At 43.9% G+C, this 17,872-nt stretch overlaps 1 protein-coding gene across 2 annotated transcripts; it reads left to right on the top strand.

Moving 5' to 3' along the window:
* Positions 1-1,249: 1,249 nt before the first annotated feature.
* Positions 1,250-17,082, top strand: Trmt10b (tRNA methyltransferase 10B). Of its 2 annotated transcripts, XR_014997318.2 has the most exons (10): positions 1,250-1,455; positions 5,126-5,338; positions 6,144-6,252; positions 9,244-9,368; positions 11,107-11,259; positions 12,857-12,935; positions 13,482-13,549; positions 15,787-15,910; positions 16,053-16,148; positions 16,621-16,743. XR_014997318.2 is itself a non-coding variant. In XM_048420076.3 (9 exons), exons 2-9 carry the CDS (start codon positions 5,153-5,155, stop codon positions 16,776-16,778), a joined length of 1,002 nt encoding a protein of 333 aa, XP_048276033.3. In that variant the 5' UTR covers positions 1,253-1,455; positions 5,126-5,152; the 3' UTR covers positions 16,779-17,082. The 2 variants fall into 2 exon arrangements, 1 of the variants encoding a protein (XP_048276033.3); XM_048420076.3 differs by lacking the exon at positions 16,053-16,148 and having other exon boundaries at positions 1,253-1,455; positions 16,621-17,082.
* The last annotated feature ends 790 nt before the right edge of the window (positions 17,083-17,872 follow it).

The following is a 17,872-nucleotide window of genomic DNA, read 5'->3' as shown; positions in this document are numbered from 1 at the left end:
ATAAAGGAGAAAGGCTGGAGAGATGGATGGCTCAGAGCTTAAGAGCACTGACCTCTTCCTGAGGTCCGGAACTCAACTCCCAGCAACCATACGGTGGCTCACGACCGTCTGTAATGAGATCTGGTGCCCTCTTCTGGCCTGCAGGGATACATGCAGGCAGAACACTATACAAATTAATTTAAATAAATATTTTTTTTTAAAGCACTGAGCATAGTGGAACACAACTAGAATCCAGCGCTTGTAAGACACAGGAAGACACAGAAGCAGGAGGATAGTGGATTTGAGGTCAGTTTAGATTACATGATAGGACCCTGGTTTTGTTGTTGTTGTTTGTTTGTTTGTTTTGTTTTTAATTGAAGTATGGATTGGGAAAAGTTGTGCAAAGAAAATTAGTGCACCAAGAAGGAATGCAACGAGGCTTTGGGTTCGTGAAAGGGAGAAAATCCAGGCTCATCAGTTGTATGGTTCCTCTAAAAATGAAACTCCTGCGACTGCATGAGTTAATCTGAAAGTAGCAGATTGTCCATATCAACACAAGGCTAGGGGTCAGGGGCTGAAGAGATGGCTCAGCAGTTAAAAGCATTGACTGCTCTTGCAGAGGATCTGGGCTTGGTTCTCTCACCCACATGGCTGCTCATAACTCTCTGTAACTCCCATTCCCGGGGGATCCAGCACCCTTTTCTGACTTTCCCAAGTACCAGAACTCAAGAGGTGCACGTACATATTCAGGTAAAGCACCCATACACATAAGCAAACGTAAATCTTAAAAAAGACAAGGCTAGGAAAGTAGTTTCTCCAGTTTCTGGGTTGATACGAGCTGGAAGCTACACAGGGATGTAGCCAGCCACTAGACTCTTGCCTGTTAAATCTTGTCTGGGTTTTGAACTTGGACATTCTGGTGGCAGAGGGAGCTGTGTACTCGAGAAGGCGCTGTGTTAGCTCATGGGCCTTTTTGGTTGAGGGGAAATTCAGGAAACCATAAGGGCCCCATACTAACAGAAGAAAAGGCAGGTGGTTTAAAGCTTGGACAGTCCAGTTTTGCAGTGTCCAGCTAGCTAGAAAGCGACTGGCCACCTGTTTGAGCTGCGTAATGTCTGCGAGGAGCTGGAATTGCCACCCTCAACTAACTTACGGGTGCCCACAATACAGATGCCCAGCTAGCCCACTGGCATCCTCTATAGAGTTGATTGAAAACTACAACTCCCAGAATGCCACTCGAAGCCGATCAGGAACCGGAAGTAGCTTGGGGGCGGGACCAATTATTTTGGGCTCTTCTAATCAAAGTGTGGTCGTCAGGTATGCGGGTGGCAGGGCGGGGAGACACCGATTTTGAAGGTTGACTAGAGACTACTGGGTCCCACCCTGAAGTCGCAGCACCCACAGTCCTGGGGTTTCTGGGGCTTGCCCTCCCCTCTTTCGCAGCGGGACCCACATTCCCTGCGGCCTGTGGTCCAGGTAGGTGTTATAGTGCTAAAGTGGTTAACTTTGGGGCCCCTCTACCCAGAATGAGAGAATGGGAGACTTGTGCACGCAGAGGATGATTGGACACTTAGCGTTGGCGTTTGTGCGCACCCGGTGTCACTTGGGCTATGAAAGGTCTGAGGCAGGGATGTCGGAGTTAATGCAGACAGTATTTAGAGTGTCTGAGTAAACATTTACTTGTAAGAGTGTGGGGAAATCAGACAAAAAATAAGTAGGTAGTGTTGGATAGTGAAAATATGCGTGAGCTGAGGACGTGTGAGATTAAGAAAGAGCATCGTGGGCAGAGAGAACAGTTTATGCAGGGACATCGGGATATTTAGTCTGTTTGGGGGAATAGATAGACCAGAGAGAGCTAAAGAAAATTGATGAAGTTGGAGCTAGCAGGAAAGATGGCTCTTGCAGAGGGTCCGAGTTTGGTTTTCAGCATCCATATCATGATTGCCAGTAAACTTCAGCTCCAGGGGATCTGATGCCTCACACTTCCCTGGGCATCTGTACTCATGTGCACATAGATACATAATTTTTTTTAAAAAAAATAACATTTTAGGCCTTTAACCACAGCACTTGAAAGGCGGAGAGAGGCAAGGCGGATTTGTGAGTTGGAGGCCTGCATGGGCTTCTTGGTGAGACCCTATCAATCAGTCAAATAAATAAATGGAATCTTTTAGGAAAAGGAAAATTGATGGAAGGGATAGGCTTCGGTGATCTGTGTAGATACTGGACTACTGTAAGTGAAATGGAAAATGCTGCAGACTCTAGGCAGAAGGGGGTGGCATAATTTCCAAACGTTTAGATACTCATCTATCTGCTGCTGTCTAGTTAAGAATTTATTTACTTATTTTGAGACAGGGCCTTGGGTAGTCTACACTAGCTTCAAACTTTGTGTTGCCAAGGATGACCTTGAATGTCTGACCCTCTTGTTTTCTATCCTAGCGCCGGTGTCACCTGAGCTGTCCCTACTGGTTAGGCAGTACCAGGGGTTGGATCTAGGGCTTTTTGCATGGTAGGCAAGCACTCTACTGTGTTTACCTGCAGCCTTTGCTGACCTGGAACTCCCTCTGCGGACCAGCCTGGCCTCAAACTGAGAGAGATTCACCTGTCTCTGCCTCCCGAGTGCTGGGATTGGTGGCGTGGACCACCTCTGCCCTGTTCCTAGGCTGCTCTTGCTTAGTACAAGTTCTGGGGTGCGGAGGTAAATGTTTGACCTCTTTCCCAGGAAGGATTTATGGTAGAGTAGGAAAAAGGAGAGCAACCAGTTTGAGTTGAACTCAAAGCAGTCGAAAATTGGAACCTCATAAAGGTGGAATAAATGTCACTGCCAAAGTCCCCAGATACACCATTGTTGTATTACTTAGCAGGTACTTAGCAGCTCTGCTGAATGACTAAGGCTCAGAAAGGTTTTTTTTTTCCTTTCTTTTTTTTTTTTTAGTTTGAGATGGGATATAATCACTGTGTAGACTAGACTGGCCTAGAACTCACAGTCTCCCTGCCTTGGCCTCCTAGCTCCTAGTTACAGGCTTGAGAAAAGACTCTCTGCCTTGAGAAAGAAAAGATTTTTTTTTTAATTAAGGGGTGAAATGCCAAATCTGGGCATAGATAATGTCTTGTTCAGGTTCAGCAGATCTGTGTGGATTTATTTAAGATTATTTTTAAGTGTGTGTGCGTGTGTGTGTGCTCATACATGCACACACAAGTGTATGTGGATGCAGTTGCCATCAGAGTCTAGAAAAGAGTATCCGATTCCTTAGAGAGCAGCTATAGGCAGTTGTGAGCCACCTGATATGGGTGCTGGTAATAGAACTCGGGTCCTCCTTAAGAGCAGCAGGTGTATGTGTTCGATGCGCAGCTGCACCTTCGCCTTATGAGGACTCTTACATGATAGCCTCTATTCAGCACCTACTGCATTGCCATTGCGTGCCAGGATTCATGCCGTCCACCAGAGGTGCGAAGCTTGAGAAAGGTGGCTCTGCCTTCAGGAGAGTGCAGGCAGATATACTATAGACTCGGGGTAGTGGTTGGTGTTGTCTTTATTGGATTCCCTCATATAAAAAGCATCTTCAGGGACTACAGAATTTAGGAAGGCACAAGGAACAAAAAAACAGAAAAGAAATTAAGTTCAACAAATGCCAAATATTGCTGATCGCAAGGTCTTTGTTGTTGTTTAGGATTTATTTATTTGTATTTTATGTGTACAACTGTTTTTCCTTCGTGTGTGTCTGTGAACTTTGATTCCTTTGGAGGCCAAAGATGGCATTGGATCCCTGGAACTGAAGGTAGAAAGGGTTATGAACCTGTTGTGGGTGCTGGGACCTAAACCCAGGTCCCCTGCGAAAGCAGCCAGTGACCTGAATGCTGGACTGTCTCTCCAGGCTTGTTCGCAGAGTCTTCAAAGGAATTCAGTTTGGCAGGAAAACATTAACCCCGGATTTCGAGTTTTTTAAGCAGCAATCATGGAAAATTCTAGAGCCCCTCAAAATTCTCCTATCTCTTTTTCCTTCTCAGCCAGACTTCCAAAGAGACATTAGAATGATTCATTCCCCAAACAGGGCCTTTATTTTTTAATTTTGTGTGTGTGTAATGTGCTGGTGCATATGCCATGTCACATGTGTGGAGGTCAGAGGACAGCTTGGTGGAGTCAGTTCCTTCCTTCCACATCTACATGAGTTCCAGGGGTTAAACTCAGGTCTTTCTGCCGAATCAGCTCATACGACTTCTGTGGCTAGAACTTTTTTACCCCTGAGCCATAGGTCCCCTTACAATTTTGACTTTTTTTGCTCTTTTTAATAAGGAGAGATTATGGCCAGGCAGTGATGGTACATGCCTCTAATCCCAGCACTGGGGAGGCAGAGGCAGGTAGATCTCTGTGAGTTCAAGGCCAGCCTGGTATACAGAGCAAGTTCCAGGACAGGCTCCAAAAAGTTACAGAGAAACCCTGTCTTGGAAAACAAAAAACAAACAAACAAACAAAAAAATCAAAAGTGATGTGGATGATTAGTTTGTGTAAACATCTAAGAGAAGTGCCATCGCACAGATTTAGATGTTTTTGGTTTGAAAAGATTTATAATCCGCATTGCTTTCCATACATGAAAAGTGTGGTACTTCTAGAATGCTTAGAGAATGTCTTGTTTTCCTCATTTCTTTGGAAGAATTCTATATTCTATTTAATTTTGTATATGCCATTAACTTTCTGATACACTCAATAAATAAATACATTTCAAACTTAGCCTGCACCTGGTAGCTTTGTCCTGAACTTCTAGCTACACAGGAGCCTGAGACTGGAGGATTACTGTTTTGAGGGCTGCTTGGCATACAGAGTGAATTGAAGGCTTCACAGTGAGACCCTGTCTCAAAATAAAAAGTAAAAAGAGAACCGGGGATCTAACTCAGTGGTAGAGTGCTTGTCTAGTGCATGCAAAGCTCTGGATTCAATCCTTAGTAACACAGAAAGAAGGGAGGAGGCCTCTTAAATAGAGCTAGAGATTTAGAATATTATTAGTGTATTTGGCTCTTTACTGCTGACTGTTTGCTGAATTACCTCTCTGGAATACTCAGCGGCATGCTTTTCTTAGTTCACTCAGTCGGGACCAGTATTGTACACCTGCTCACCACTAACACAGGAACGCTGTTTCTCGTTTGGTTGTAGGGTTAGCTGTGTGAGTGGCGTGAGCGCATGGACTGTCAGTTAGAAGAAAGTGCTGGGAGAGCAGAGTCACTGGGGGTGCGGGGACGAGACGGTTCCCAAGAGGAGGCAGGTGAAGATGGACTGTCTGAGATCTTCCAGCTGCTGCAGATGGATGTGGAATACGAGCACCAAGAGGAAGAGGCGTGTCCTGCAAACAGTGCAGCGTGGGGCTCGGTGAGCTTGCCGTGATGGGTGTCCCAGAGAACCTGGCTCTAAGGGTCGATCAGCAGATGAAAGGCGTTGAGAATGAATTTTGTGTGTTCTAAGTGTTGAATCCATTCACTGCTAGGTTGATTAAGGTTTTGATTTCATTTGAGTCTCAAGAATGCAAATAAAAATTCAAAAGAAATTTTGATGTGCCTCTAAAAGGGTCAAGAACTCCAAACTCTGTTCTTTTTTTTTTTTTTTATTATGCATACAATATTCTGTCTGTGTGTATGTCTGCAGACCAGAAGAGGGCACCAGACCTCATTACAGATGGTTGTGAGCCACCATGTGGTTGCCGGGAATTGAACTCAGGACCTTTGGAAGAGCAAGCAATGCTCTTAACCACTGAGCCATCTCTCCAGCCCCCAAACTCTGTTCTTAAAATTCTGTCCCAGATGAGTTTTCTATAACCTGAAAAAGTCACTATTATGATGCTGGGGTGAGGTAATGTTCTCTCTAATTATAATCTGGGTAGGGATATTATTCAGTTACAGCTGTTGCCTTGCATGGCCCCGAGTCAGATCCCAAGCAATGCATACAATAGTAATAACTCAACACTGTGTTTACTGAATATTCACCAATGGAAATAAAATAGCAAAGAAATCATAGTGATAAAATTAAAAATAAATACAAGCCAGCAGGTTTGTTTTTAAGACAAAAATCCTTTTTTCTCTCTAACTTTATATGTAAATGAAGAAAGGTGACTGATGTCCATTTTCCTTTCTGATTCTTATGGAGTTCTCAAATAATTTTGTTTTCTGGATAATGGAAGAAAAATGTGCAGAGAAAACAGAGACACTGGGAAAGGATAGTCTCCTTGAAGAAGAGCAAAAGGAAGCAGGAAAAAGAAAGAAGAAAAGTCAAACGTGCGGAACACCCAGGTAATAATAACTGTGATCATATAATTTATAACGTATTATATCACTAAATAAAGGATAGGGCAAAAACTATTACATTGTAGTTGGACAAGACAAACAGGAGGAAAGCAGCCCAAGAGAAGGTGCAGCAGTCAAACACCCACTCAGGAATCCCGTAAAAACACTAAACTGGAAGATGAATGCTCAGAGGAACTGGTGCAGATCTTTACAGGGCCTTGTTTTCATAGGGCCCTCCATCCTCTCTGGCTCCTAGCTCTCCCAGCCTCTTCTTCCCTGGGCACCCCTGAGTCCTGAGGGGAGAGACTTGATAGAGACATCCCACTGAGTGTTCCACTGCATTGTCTGCCTGTGAGTCTCTGTATTTGTCCTCATTGTCTGCTGCAGCAGGAAGCTTCTCTGGTGATGGCTGAGCAAGGCACTGATCTATGAGTGTAGCAGAGTGTCATTAGGAGTCTTCTTATTGCTATGTATTCAGGGGTTTTGTTTATGTGGGTTTTTTTTTTTTGGTTGTTGTTGTATTTTTCCATTTGTTTGTTTTAGTTCAGTAGTACTTGGTTTTCCCCTAGGTCCCTGGACTATCTAGTCTCTGGTTCTTGGCCATCCAAGCAGTGTCAGTATGGGCTCCATCTCGTGGAATGGGCCTTAAGTCAGACATTGGTTGGTTACTCCCACAAGCTTTGTGCCATTATTGCCCTAGCATATTTTGCTGTCAGGACACCATTGTATATCAAAGGGTTTGTGGCTGTCTTGGTGTTTACATTTCTCTTTTGCTAGCATACAGAGTACCTTCCTGTACCACAGACACTGGGATGTGGGGGTGAAGGCTCTATTTAGCCCACCAGCTCAACTTCTCCATGTTCAATGAGTTGTATAGATGAGTTCTGCAGTGATGGGGCCTTACTGTCAGTTTGTGGAGAACAATTTATAGTCTTGGCAACAGCCTGGTGTAGCAGGCTTTCTTGTCGGACTGTCTTTGGACCACCAGCCCGCAAATAATGACCTGGAGACTCATTATTAATTATGAAAGCGTGGCCTTTAGCTCAGGCTTGTCTCACTTTTTTTGTTTTTGTTTTGCTTGGTTGGTTGGTTGATTGGTTGGTTTTTTGTGTTTTTTGTTTGTTTTTTGTTGTTTTTTTTTTTCTTTAGAGACAGGATTTCTCTGTAGATTTTGGAACCTGTTCTAGAACTAACTCTTGTAGACCAGGCTGACCTGAAACTCATAGAGATCTGCCTGCCTCTGCCTCCCGAGTGTTGGGATTAAAGGTGTGCGCCACCACCACCCGGTACTCAAGTAGCTCTCATAACTTAAATTAACCCATTTATATTAATCCATGTTCTGTCGCGTGGTAACATTTCTCTTCCATTTTGCACCTCCTGTTTTCTCTCAGTCTTGCTAACGACTCCGCCTTTCTTCTTTCCAGAGTTCTCTCTCTGCCCAGAAGTTCTGCCTACACCTCCTGTCCTCCTGTCTAGCATTAGCTGTTCAGCTTTTTATTATACCAATCACAGCAACACATCACACAGTACAAATATTCCCTAACAGCCTAGGTTGTTTGCGGATTCCCATGGGGCCCTTTGGCCAACAACTCAATTAGATGTAACCTAATCCCAGTACTGGAAAATTCATTTGGTAATAAGAGATGACCAGCTGAGACTCTCTTTTTTTTTTTTTTTCTTTTTGGTTTTTCAACACTGGGTTTCTCTGTACCCTTGGAACCTGTCCTAGAACTCACTCTGTAGACCAAACTGGCCTCGAACTCACAAAGATTCACCCACCTCTGCCGTCTTCGAGTGCTGGGATTAAAGACATGCACCACTACCGCCTGACTCTGTCTCCCATTATTTAGATCACCTTCAGATATGTATATATTTTAGGAAGCTTCTGTGGTTTCCATACTACCCCTCAAATGGTCCTTAATCTCAGCTGTCTCTCCCTGTATTCTCCCTTCCATATTCCTCTCTGCTTCCCCTCCCCACTTGATTCTCCTATTCCAGCCCCTCTTTCCATCCATCCATCCGTCTGTCCGTCCATCCATTCATAGCTATCTATTCTATTTCCCTTTCCTAGGGAAATCTGTCTCCCTCTAGTCCCTTACTCCATACCCAACCTTTATGGTCCTATGGATTGTAGCTTGGTTATCATTGACTTAACAGCTAACATCCACATATAAGCAAATGCATAACATATTTGTCTTTCTGGGTCTGGGATACTTCACTCAGGATGATTTTGTTCTAATGCATTTTGCATTTACCAGCAAATTTCATGATGTCAGTTTTTTAACTACTGAGTAATGCTCCACTGTGTAAATGTATCACATTTTCTTTTTCTGTTCTTCTGTTGAGAGACATCCAAGTTGTTTCTAGTTCAATGAACAAAGAGCAGCAATGAACATGGCTGAGCAAGTGTTTCTGTGAATGAAACATTCTTTGCTTGAATGGTATGGCTAGATCTTGGGGTAGATTTTCCTATTCCTGAGGGCCCACCACACTGATTTCCATAGTGACTGTACAGCTTGTACTCCCACCAGCAGTGGATGAGTGTTCTCTTTGCTCCACGTCCTCGCCAGCATGAGCTGTCACGTGTTCTGTTTATGTTAGCCGTTCTGATGGTGACATCTCCAAGTAGTTTTAGTTTGCATTTCTCTGATGGCTAAAGATGTTGAACATTTGTTTCTCAGCCATTTGAGTTTCCTCTTTTGAGAATTCTGTTTAAATATGTATCCCATTTTTTAATTGGGTTATTTGGTTTCTTGATATCTAGGTTTTTTTTTTAATTCTTTATATACTTTGGATATTAGCCCTCTATCAGATGTGGAGTTGATAAAAATCTTTCCCCATTCTGTAACTGCTGCTTTGTCCAAATGATGATGTCCTTTGCCGTGCAGAAGCTTCTCGGTTTCACGAGGTCCCATTTATTCATTGTTGATCATTGTGCCTGTGCTAGCCCACTCTTATGTTTCTGTCACATAACACTCTCTGGTGTTTCTGTCACAGGCACCTGTCCCCAGCACAGCAAACGTTTCTTGAAAGCCTTAACCAAAGAGAAACTTTTGGAAGCCAAACACTCAGGACCAAGACTGTGTGTTGACTTGAGCATGACCCACCACATGTCAAAGAAGGTAGACGACTGAGAGCCTGAGGGAGGCGTGGGAGGGGTGACCATCGCCAGCTTCTGTGGCTCTCGAGTAATCTAGAAGGGTCTGGTTTTCTAATCTAGGTGACCGAGTTCCACAGTGGCTGTTGGAAAGGAACATATGTTCTTTGGTGTATTTTGCAGTTTGTTTTCCCTTTTGAGTCTCCCACTCTGGCCTTGATGTTTTCTGGATGGACCCTTGCCGGTTCATTTCTCCAGACACCAAGTCTTTGTCCTTCTGCTTAGAAGAGAAATACTAGCTTGGCAGCCTGTTGTGGGGAGGGTTCCTGGTGGGAGGTCTTTGCAGTGTTTATGTTTTAGTTATTTCTCGTTATTTCCTTTAATGAGGGAGGGATTTATGCTGTAGGGTTCTGGAGATGGCTGAACACATGTCACATGATCCTGGACAGATGAGATTGACAGCAGTGTATTAGTCTCATTGACTCACAGCCTAGGGAGGAGGATATGGCATGCTACACAAAGCCACATGGGATTATACTTGGGAAGAGAAAGCAATGGGCAAGATGTCCCCCAGCTCCCAGCAGACAATATGGTTGGCTTGTTTGGATGGTTTCATGGGCTGCTTGGGGGCAAAGAGGAATAAACAGGAACTGTGCCTCATTCACTCGATTAGAAAGGCTTTTTAGCTGGGGGCACCTGTTTCATCTGGAAAGGCCGACTGCAGGGGAGCTTGGATTTGGCTTTTGAGTCTTCTCAGTTGTGCCAGAAGTCAAACCTGCACATAATACTGGACCTGAATTTGAGGCCTTACACCATAGTGAATCTTATTTCAGGCATCACTGTTATGTGTGCTAATGGTACATGTTTCTCAGAGAAACTAGGAGGACTGCATCTCTAAGGTTCTCAGCAGAACATCTAACTGTAGCCTTCCAAAAAGTGAGCAATGTCCAGAAGGTGGTGGCGCACGCCTTTAATCCCAGCACCTGGGGAGGCAGAGGCAGGTGGAGCTCAGTGAGTTCGAGGCCAGCCTGGTCTACAAAGCAAGTTCCGGGACAGCCAGAGCTGTTACACAGAAAAGCCCTGGTTTGAAAAACAAAGGGGAAAAAAAAGTGAACGAGGAGTCAGGGATTAATGGTGCATGCCTTTAATCCCAGCTCAGTGTAGGCAGAGACAGCAGCCATGAACAGGCAGACAAAAAGTGAACAAGGCAGTCTCCCTTTATATTAACTGGGAGAGCAGATTAAATCAAACCCAATGCCTGTTATGCCTTTTAATCAGTATAGCACAAATCAAGCTAAATTATGAAACAACTTTCTAGGGTTGCAGGGGAAGGTTAAAACTTTAACACACTGTGGCATCTCTTACGGTTTGGGCGATGGTGCCAAAGGTAGTGATGGAGCATGAAGTGTTCTCTAGCCTAAGTTAAATACTGAACATCACATAATAAAAAACTTTAGATAAAAGCAGAATCAATCTTTCCAAATATCATTAAATATACAGTGGCAGAGTCAGCAGGAGGAATTCTCAGTTTTTGCACTCAGGAATATTTCCAGACTAGCATCGTTGTCTTAACCTTGGTCTGTGTGTATAGTGTCATGGAGTTTAACACTTCTCCATGTGCTATTTCCTGGAGTAAAGGGGGCCAGGCTAGTTCATGAGGGTCTTGTGGCACAGCATGCACTGGGTGACTGCTGCGGACCACAGCTAGTAGGTGGCAGGAGCTGTCCCTCTTGTTCTGCTGAGTTGTCCTCATTGCTTTACAGGAATTGAGCAGGTTGGCTGCACAGATCCGAAGGTTGTATGGTTCAAACAAAAAAGCCAGCAGGCCCTTTTGGATCTGCCTCACTGGATTCTCAACCGACAGTCCCCTCTATGAAGAGTGTCTGAGGATGAATGATGGATTTTCTGCATACTTGGTAGGAATCCTTTGACCCCGGAACTGTCTGAAAGTGCTCCTGTCCTAGTCGGAAGACTTTATCTTCCATTCTGTGATGTGCAGCTTGCTCTCTACCTGTGACTTTCACATCCACACATTTAATTGCATCTGTATTGCATTTGCTTATTCTTTTATTTAGTGTGTGTATGTGTGTATACCGTGGCATAAATACAGAGGTCAGAGGACAATGAGAGTTGTTCTCTCTTTCTACCATATGGGTCCTGGGATAAGACTCCAGTCAGGCTTGATGGCCAGTGTCCTTTCACCCACTGAGCTGTCTCACCTCCAGCTTAACCATAGTTTAAAAAAAATATTTAGAAAAAAATTGCATCTGTAGTGAACACATAGGTACTTTTTGTCGTTTATTCTCTGCAGTACAGTATAGCTGGGTGTGGTGGCTCACGCCTGTAACCCAGCACTTCAGAGGCTGAGACAGAAGACTGTCAAGTCTGAAGCTGGCCTGGACTGCATAGTGAGTCCTAGGCCATTGTGAGACCCCCATCTCCAAAACCAGAAAGCTAAAAGTCCAGCATAAGAACTGTTTATGTGTTCTGGGTGTTAAGATAGTCTAGAGATGGTATAAAGTCTTCAGGAGCATCTAACTTAAATGTAAACACTGGAATTTATAAGAGACTTGAGCATGCTTAGATTTTGGTGTCTGGTGGCACCATCTTGGAACCAATCCGTATGGGTACTGAGGGCAGTGCAATGTCTGAATAGAGATGATACATTTACTGATGCACTCTGAAGTCTCAGACTCTTGCCTTAGTTCTTGTATTACATTTTTCTCATTCTTGTCCTGCTTTGGCAAACTGACATTCCCAATGTCTAGGACTGTGTTTTATACCCTGTCTAGTTCATACTAACCCATATCCTCGTAATGCTTTTGGGAAACAGTCATGGAGAGGCAGAAAATATAGTTGTTAAGAGGAAGAGAAATGCCATTTTTAGAAGCCGTGTGGCTTTACGGTGTCTTTTAGGAAAAACTACAGGACTTCCTATCTTCATAAAGGTAGCAGCAGATATGCATGTGAGACCCAGATCTGTCTTAAGGAATGTCACTAAAAATACCCCTTTGTTCCGCTGTGTAGCCTGGACTAAGTTATTGCAGCCTTCCCTGGCGGAGCCATGGAGGCCATAGATGTGAGGTGTGTCATGTGGGGCTGCTCGGCTAGCTGTCTCTCCTGTGTCCTATGTTCCTGCCTGTCTGAGGTGATTTCCTTTGCTTTGAGTTTCTTTCTCATGTGTCGGCCTTGCCTCTTCCCAGAAACCGGGTTCTAGTTTCCTTTCACCGGAAAGCCATCCTAGTGTGGGACTCCTGCACCTGTAGTACGGGCGTGTGCTCCCTGACCTTCTGGGAGCCCCGGTCACTTTCTGTCTCATTTCTGTGGTTTAACTATCTGTGTTGATGTGTTTGTCTGTTTGCTTCAGCTAAGCACTTTGCAAGAAGCACTCAGACCTGCAGCTCCAGGACAGCGGAGCTGTGCCTGACAAGCACTAGATGCCCAGGCACTGTGTGAGTGTGCACCATGCTGTTTAATGCCACCCCACCTGTGCGCTAATCTCTGTGTTTCCAGCTAGATGTGACAGAAGAAGACTGCTTTAGTGTATTTCCTCTGGAAAGCCTTGTGTACCTGACTCCCGACTCAGAACGGGGTAAGTACCTTTCCTGCCCACCTGACTTCATGGATGACTTTGTTCCTCGTTTTTTGTTTCATCATTCTTATGGCACATTGGTCGTCACTCCATCCAAGAGAATGGGGGAGGGGGAACTGGGGGACGGGCAGATACCCAGTGCTGTCAAGGTTAGTTCCACCTCCAGTTGGACTCTGTGTGTGTGTTTATACATATATTTAAAACAGTGTTCTCTATATATGGATATATATTACATTACAGACTCTCACACGCACACAGAATATCCTCTGTCTCGTGTAATTTTCACACTTGCTAGTATTAGGTTGGCCATGGTCCTCTCATATTTCCTCACATTTCTCTGCAGTTCTGGTCCCGCTTCCTTTCTAACATAGTGTCGCTTTGAGCACATCACGTGCATTTTTCACATCTACTGTCTGCTTTGTCTTCAGAGAATTAGCTTTTTGTTGTTTTGTATTAGTATTGGTGATGTTTCTTTCCTTTTGCTTTCTTTGGATTTAGAAATTATAAAACAAAATTGATCCCAGTGGCCTTCATTTTTTTCATTAGCCCTTGAAGACGTTGATGAGAACACGGTTTACATCATTGGTGGACTTGTAGATGAGAGCATTCAGAAGGTAAGTATCCATTTTAGCCTATTTATAGTAGAGGCATTTGCCCCATTGTTATCTTACCCAGAAGGCCTAGCCCTGTTCCCTGCATGGGAACAAAAAGAGTTTGTTCCTAGAACCCCCTCCTGCCTGGAGGTCCCTCTGCTCTAAACAGAGAGGAGCAGAACCTGAAGTCAGAGTAGACATGCTTGGTGATGTAGACACAGCCATTTTGCTTCTTCTCTTCTTTTTGCCAGGATGGCTCTGATCCTGGCTTAGCACTTTTCCACACTTGGTTCTCTGGGAGAGATACTTGACTTCTTCTAGGCTAACTTTCTTACTGGTGTGAAAGTCGTATTCCCACAGGATCTCAAATCAGTAGAACTGCCCAGGCTTCTTCAGATTTATTTTTATTTTATGGATATGAATGTTTTGCTCATATGTATGTCTGCCGTCACCATGTGCATGCCTGGTCAGAATAGGGCATCAGATCCCCTAGAACCAGAGTTATAGATCCTTGTTAGTCGCCTATAGGTACTGGGAATCAAACCCCAGTCCTCTGTAAGAACAGCAAATGCTCTTAACCACTGAGCCATCTGTCCAGCCCCTTGTTCAGGTGTCTTGTTGAATTGGAGTTTCATTGGAATAATTAAACTGTTACTGAAGTTTTAATTTTTGTTTCTATTACATAAATACTATTTTTTTGCTTCTGTTCACTAATTAGCATACATTAAAAGACATAATAGTTTACATTTGCAGAAAGGAACATAGTGAGAAGTAAGCGTCTGTCCCACTTTGGACCCCTCAACTCACAAGGCGCCATGGTTCACTTTTCTTAGGTATATTTGTTGTCTGTTTTACATGTGCTTATCATGCATCTTGTGTGAGAGACACACATATATGAAGCACATGTTTAACACAGATGATATTTAGTTTTAAAACTAAGTACAGGTAAGTATTTGAAATTAAGTGTTCTGCCGGGGCATGGTTAAACACATACGCATTTAATCCCAGAACTCGGGAGGCAGAGGCAGGTGGATCTCTGTGACTTCAAGGCCAGCCTGGTCTTCAGAGCAAGTTCCAGGACAGCCAGGGCTACACAGAGAAACCCTGTCTTGAAAAAAAGAAAACAAAAAACTAAATGTTCCAAAGTGTCATAATAATAATAATCTAAAAAGTGACAGTAGTCTCCTACAGAAGTCTGCTAATAGGAATTAGGAAGTCATTGTTTATGTTGCTCCCAGTGTAGTCACTGATTCAGGCAGCGGATTAAGTGAAGCCATTACCAGCTATCTGAGATACATGCTCAGCGTCCCCTGGCAGAATACCAAGGCACAGTGTACCATTACAATGGAGCCATTGTTGGTTATCATCATCTCCAAATTTGATGAGCCTGAGTATCACTAGGAGAGACATTCTGACTCCTGGTGTACTTCTCTTTCCTGTCAAGTATTCTTGCTCAAAATTTGAGAAGTGTAAATTTAATCATGAGGAAACAAGAAGTCTAGGATGGGACATTCTGCAAGACAATGGGACGCTCCAAAAAGCCACTGTAATAGAAACTAAAACAAACGGGTTGTTTTAAAAGAATGTAGAAAATAACACATTGTTAAATACAGTGACGTGTCTAGGGCCCCATCTGCCTGGGAGCCTGCGGCAGGAGAATCCTGCCTGTGGATTGAGCTCTCTTACAAACGAAAACCTGTCAAGTGCACTGTGGACACCTTGGTTGGATTATAGACTAGGGGAAAGCTTTAGAAGAGACATCGGGGAGACTTTAATAGTATAATGGTTGTGTGTTAAATAATCTTACAGAATTTTCAAAAATGAAAAAGAAGTAGTGTATTAAGGGAGAACGTCATTGCTCTCCAGTGAGAGGCTAATAATGTTAGATGTCTGTTTGATAAATTTGATAACGTTAGCTGGCAGAAATGAATGACAGGAATGGGAATTAATTTAATGAGTCTCTGAGATTACTTGATTTGAGATTTTTAAAAGAAACAGTTGAGAATGGGAAAGAGCTATTGCAGAGGCAAGGGTCACACTCACCTTCTGCCTTGTCACATCCTCCTGAGACAGGCAGGCGGCCTCTTGGTGGCCATGAATGGGGTGCACTCTTCAGATGTGCAATTTGAGTACATTGTCCTCCCTTATCTTTCTGCCAACTGAAAGCAGCAATGTGTAGGAATTCTCAATGTTGGCGGTGTCCATTACAATGAACATCTTCATGTATAATTCTTATAATAAGAAAATTTGATTTACAGAAGGTGACATTCCAAAAAGCTCAAGAACACTCTGTGAAGACAGCCCGCTTGCCAATCCAGGAATACATGGTCAGGCGCCAGAATGAGAAAAACTACCATTCAGAAATACTGGCCATCAATCAAGGTACTGGTCACATGATCCAACCCAACATGTTTTTTCCTGGCCATTTACTAGTCTTTTTTCTTGGCTGGTCACTATGTTTTCTGTGTATTCAGACTGCTGCTTTTCTTTCTTTTCTTTCTTTCTTTCTTTCTTTTTTTTGTAGCTTTGGAGCCTGTCCTGGAACTTGCTCTATAGAGCAGGCTGGCCTCAAACTCACAGAGATCCACCTGCCTCTGCCTCCCGAGTGCTGGGATTAAAGGTGAGTGCCACCACCGCCCAGCTTGCTGCTTTGCTCTGAGTGCAGTGCCTCTTGACTCAGTCTGTGACTCATGTACCTAGACTCTCCTTCCTGTACTTGCTGGCAGGCATCTGGCCACTGAGAGGCATTCCTCATATTTTGTTCCTGGCTGAAAGGATCCCTTTGCTTAGAATGCCCTGCTGTCTGCTTTCATTGGCCAGTATCTTCAGTTAGAGGCCTCCTGGCTGCCTTTCCTCCCACTGCGGGCCACATCAGCCCCTTGTGTTCCCATGGTGCTGCCTTCCTCGGTTGCAGAGTTATCTCTTCGCAAAGCCTTTCCTCTCAGTGTACGTAGGCAGGGCCTTGTCCTTGCTTCTCTCTTCCCATCATCTACCACCACGTAGCTCAAGAGGACACTGGGCCAGTGAGACATTACACATATCCTTTCCTCATTGGTCCTTCACTAGTCTGTTCTCCTGTTTCCCTCCAACAGTGTTTGATATCCTGTCCACGTACTTCGAGACTCACAGCTGGCCTGAAGCACTGAAGAAAGGAGTTTCTCCAGGAAAAGGCTACATTCTTCGGGATTCAGTGGATGATGGGCAGTGTAAGATTCCAGATGTAGTGGGTGAAGCACCAAAGGGCAGGTAAAGGGTGGCAGGGACACACACTTGCCTTTACGGGTTGTCATGGGTCTCTGAAAGCCTTTAATGGCAAGGACCACATGTTTATGTTTTGTGTCACCTACAGTGCCTGGAAATTACAGTACTCACTCGCAATACCCTGATAAAACATAATACTGTGGCTTAAAAGAAAGTTTATGTATGAAGGAATTGTCAAAATACATGGCATTTTGGATGTTAATTCATGTTTTGTACATTGAGCTCTTTGTGAAATAACTACCTTTAGAAATGTTAGTTTTTCACTGAACTTGGATAAAATTACTTTTCTCTCACTTGTCTATGTGCTGATTCTTCACCAGCGCAGGCGCACATCAGCTTTGCTGTCTCAGCCCAGCCAGCCCGACTGACATTCTTCCCTGTGGCTCTGTCCTCATTATGGTCACGGAGCGCTCCTCTCTTCTAGCCTGTATAGCTTTGCATAGCCTTACATAAACCAAGTGCTTTACATGCACATACACCTCAGATCTAGTCAAAAAGCAAACGTGGTTATTGATAAATCCAGCATAGAGCAGCCAGGAAGGAATGCTGCATTCTGACACACAAGCACACTTACCCACTGTTATACAGACAGAAGGCTTCTCGTGTTCAGATAAAACTGTTACTCCTCCTATTTTGGGTTAACTTGAAAGTCAAGCTCCTAGCGAATTCAGATGTTTTCTGTTTCTCAGAAGAACCAAAGGACCTCTCAGCCTACTTCCTTCTCCTTTCCCTTTCAATCCCTTGGGAACTTTCTCTTGATATATTGAACGTTATTACTGAAAATAGGCTATGTCTCAGAAGACCCCTTAAGTTCTCATACTGGATGGGCCACAGCCACACAGGCTTCAGAGGTGCAGAGCTCATGCTCAGGGGTCTGAAAACCCAGAACCACTTAACTCGTATCACTTGCCAGTCTTCCTTTTTATCTCATAACATAAATAGCATAATCCCTCCGACCCAAGTCCAAACCTCTCTTTATCTAAAACCTGGAGCATGTAGGTTTTTTAAAGATTGTGGTAACTGATGTTAACTAACATTTGGCTAGAACAGGATCAGAAATCCTCATCATACTATTATCATCAT

This window comes from Myodes glareolus, chromosome 16 (genome assembly GCF_982192425.1).
Source record: "Myodes glareolus chromosome 16, mMyoGla1.1, whole genome shotgun sequence".
In the NCBI taxonomy this organism is placed as follows: domain Eukaryota; kingdom Metazoa; phylum Chordata; class Mammalia; order Rodentia; family Cricetidae; genus Myodes; species Myodes glareolus.
This window is presented reverse-complemented; position numbering and strand designations above follow the sequence as displayed.

Bases quoted from the DNA above. Each gene is read 5' to 3' on its own strand.
- Trmt10b (XM_048420076.3), top strand. From the start codon at position 5,153: ATGGACTGTCAGTTAGAAGAAAGTGCTGGGAGAGCAGAGTCACTGGGG. The intron at 5,339-6,143 runs GTGAGCTTGCCG...GGATAATGGAAG, and splicing joins ACAGTGCAGCGTGGGGCTCG to AAAAATGTGCAGAGAAAACA. The intron at 13,550-15,786 runs GTAAGTATCCAT...TTTGATTTACAG, and splicing joins TAGATGAGAGCATTCAGAAG to AAGGTGACATTCCAAAAAGC.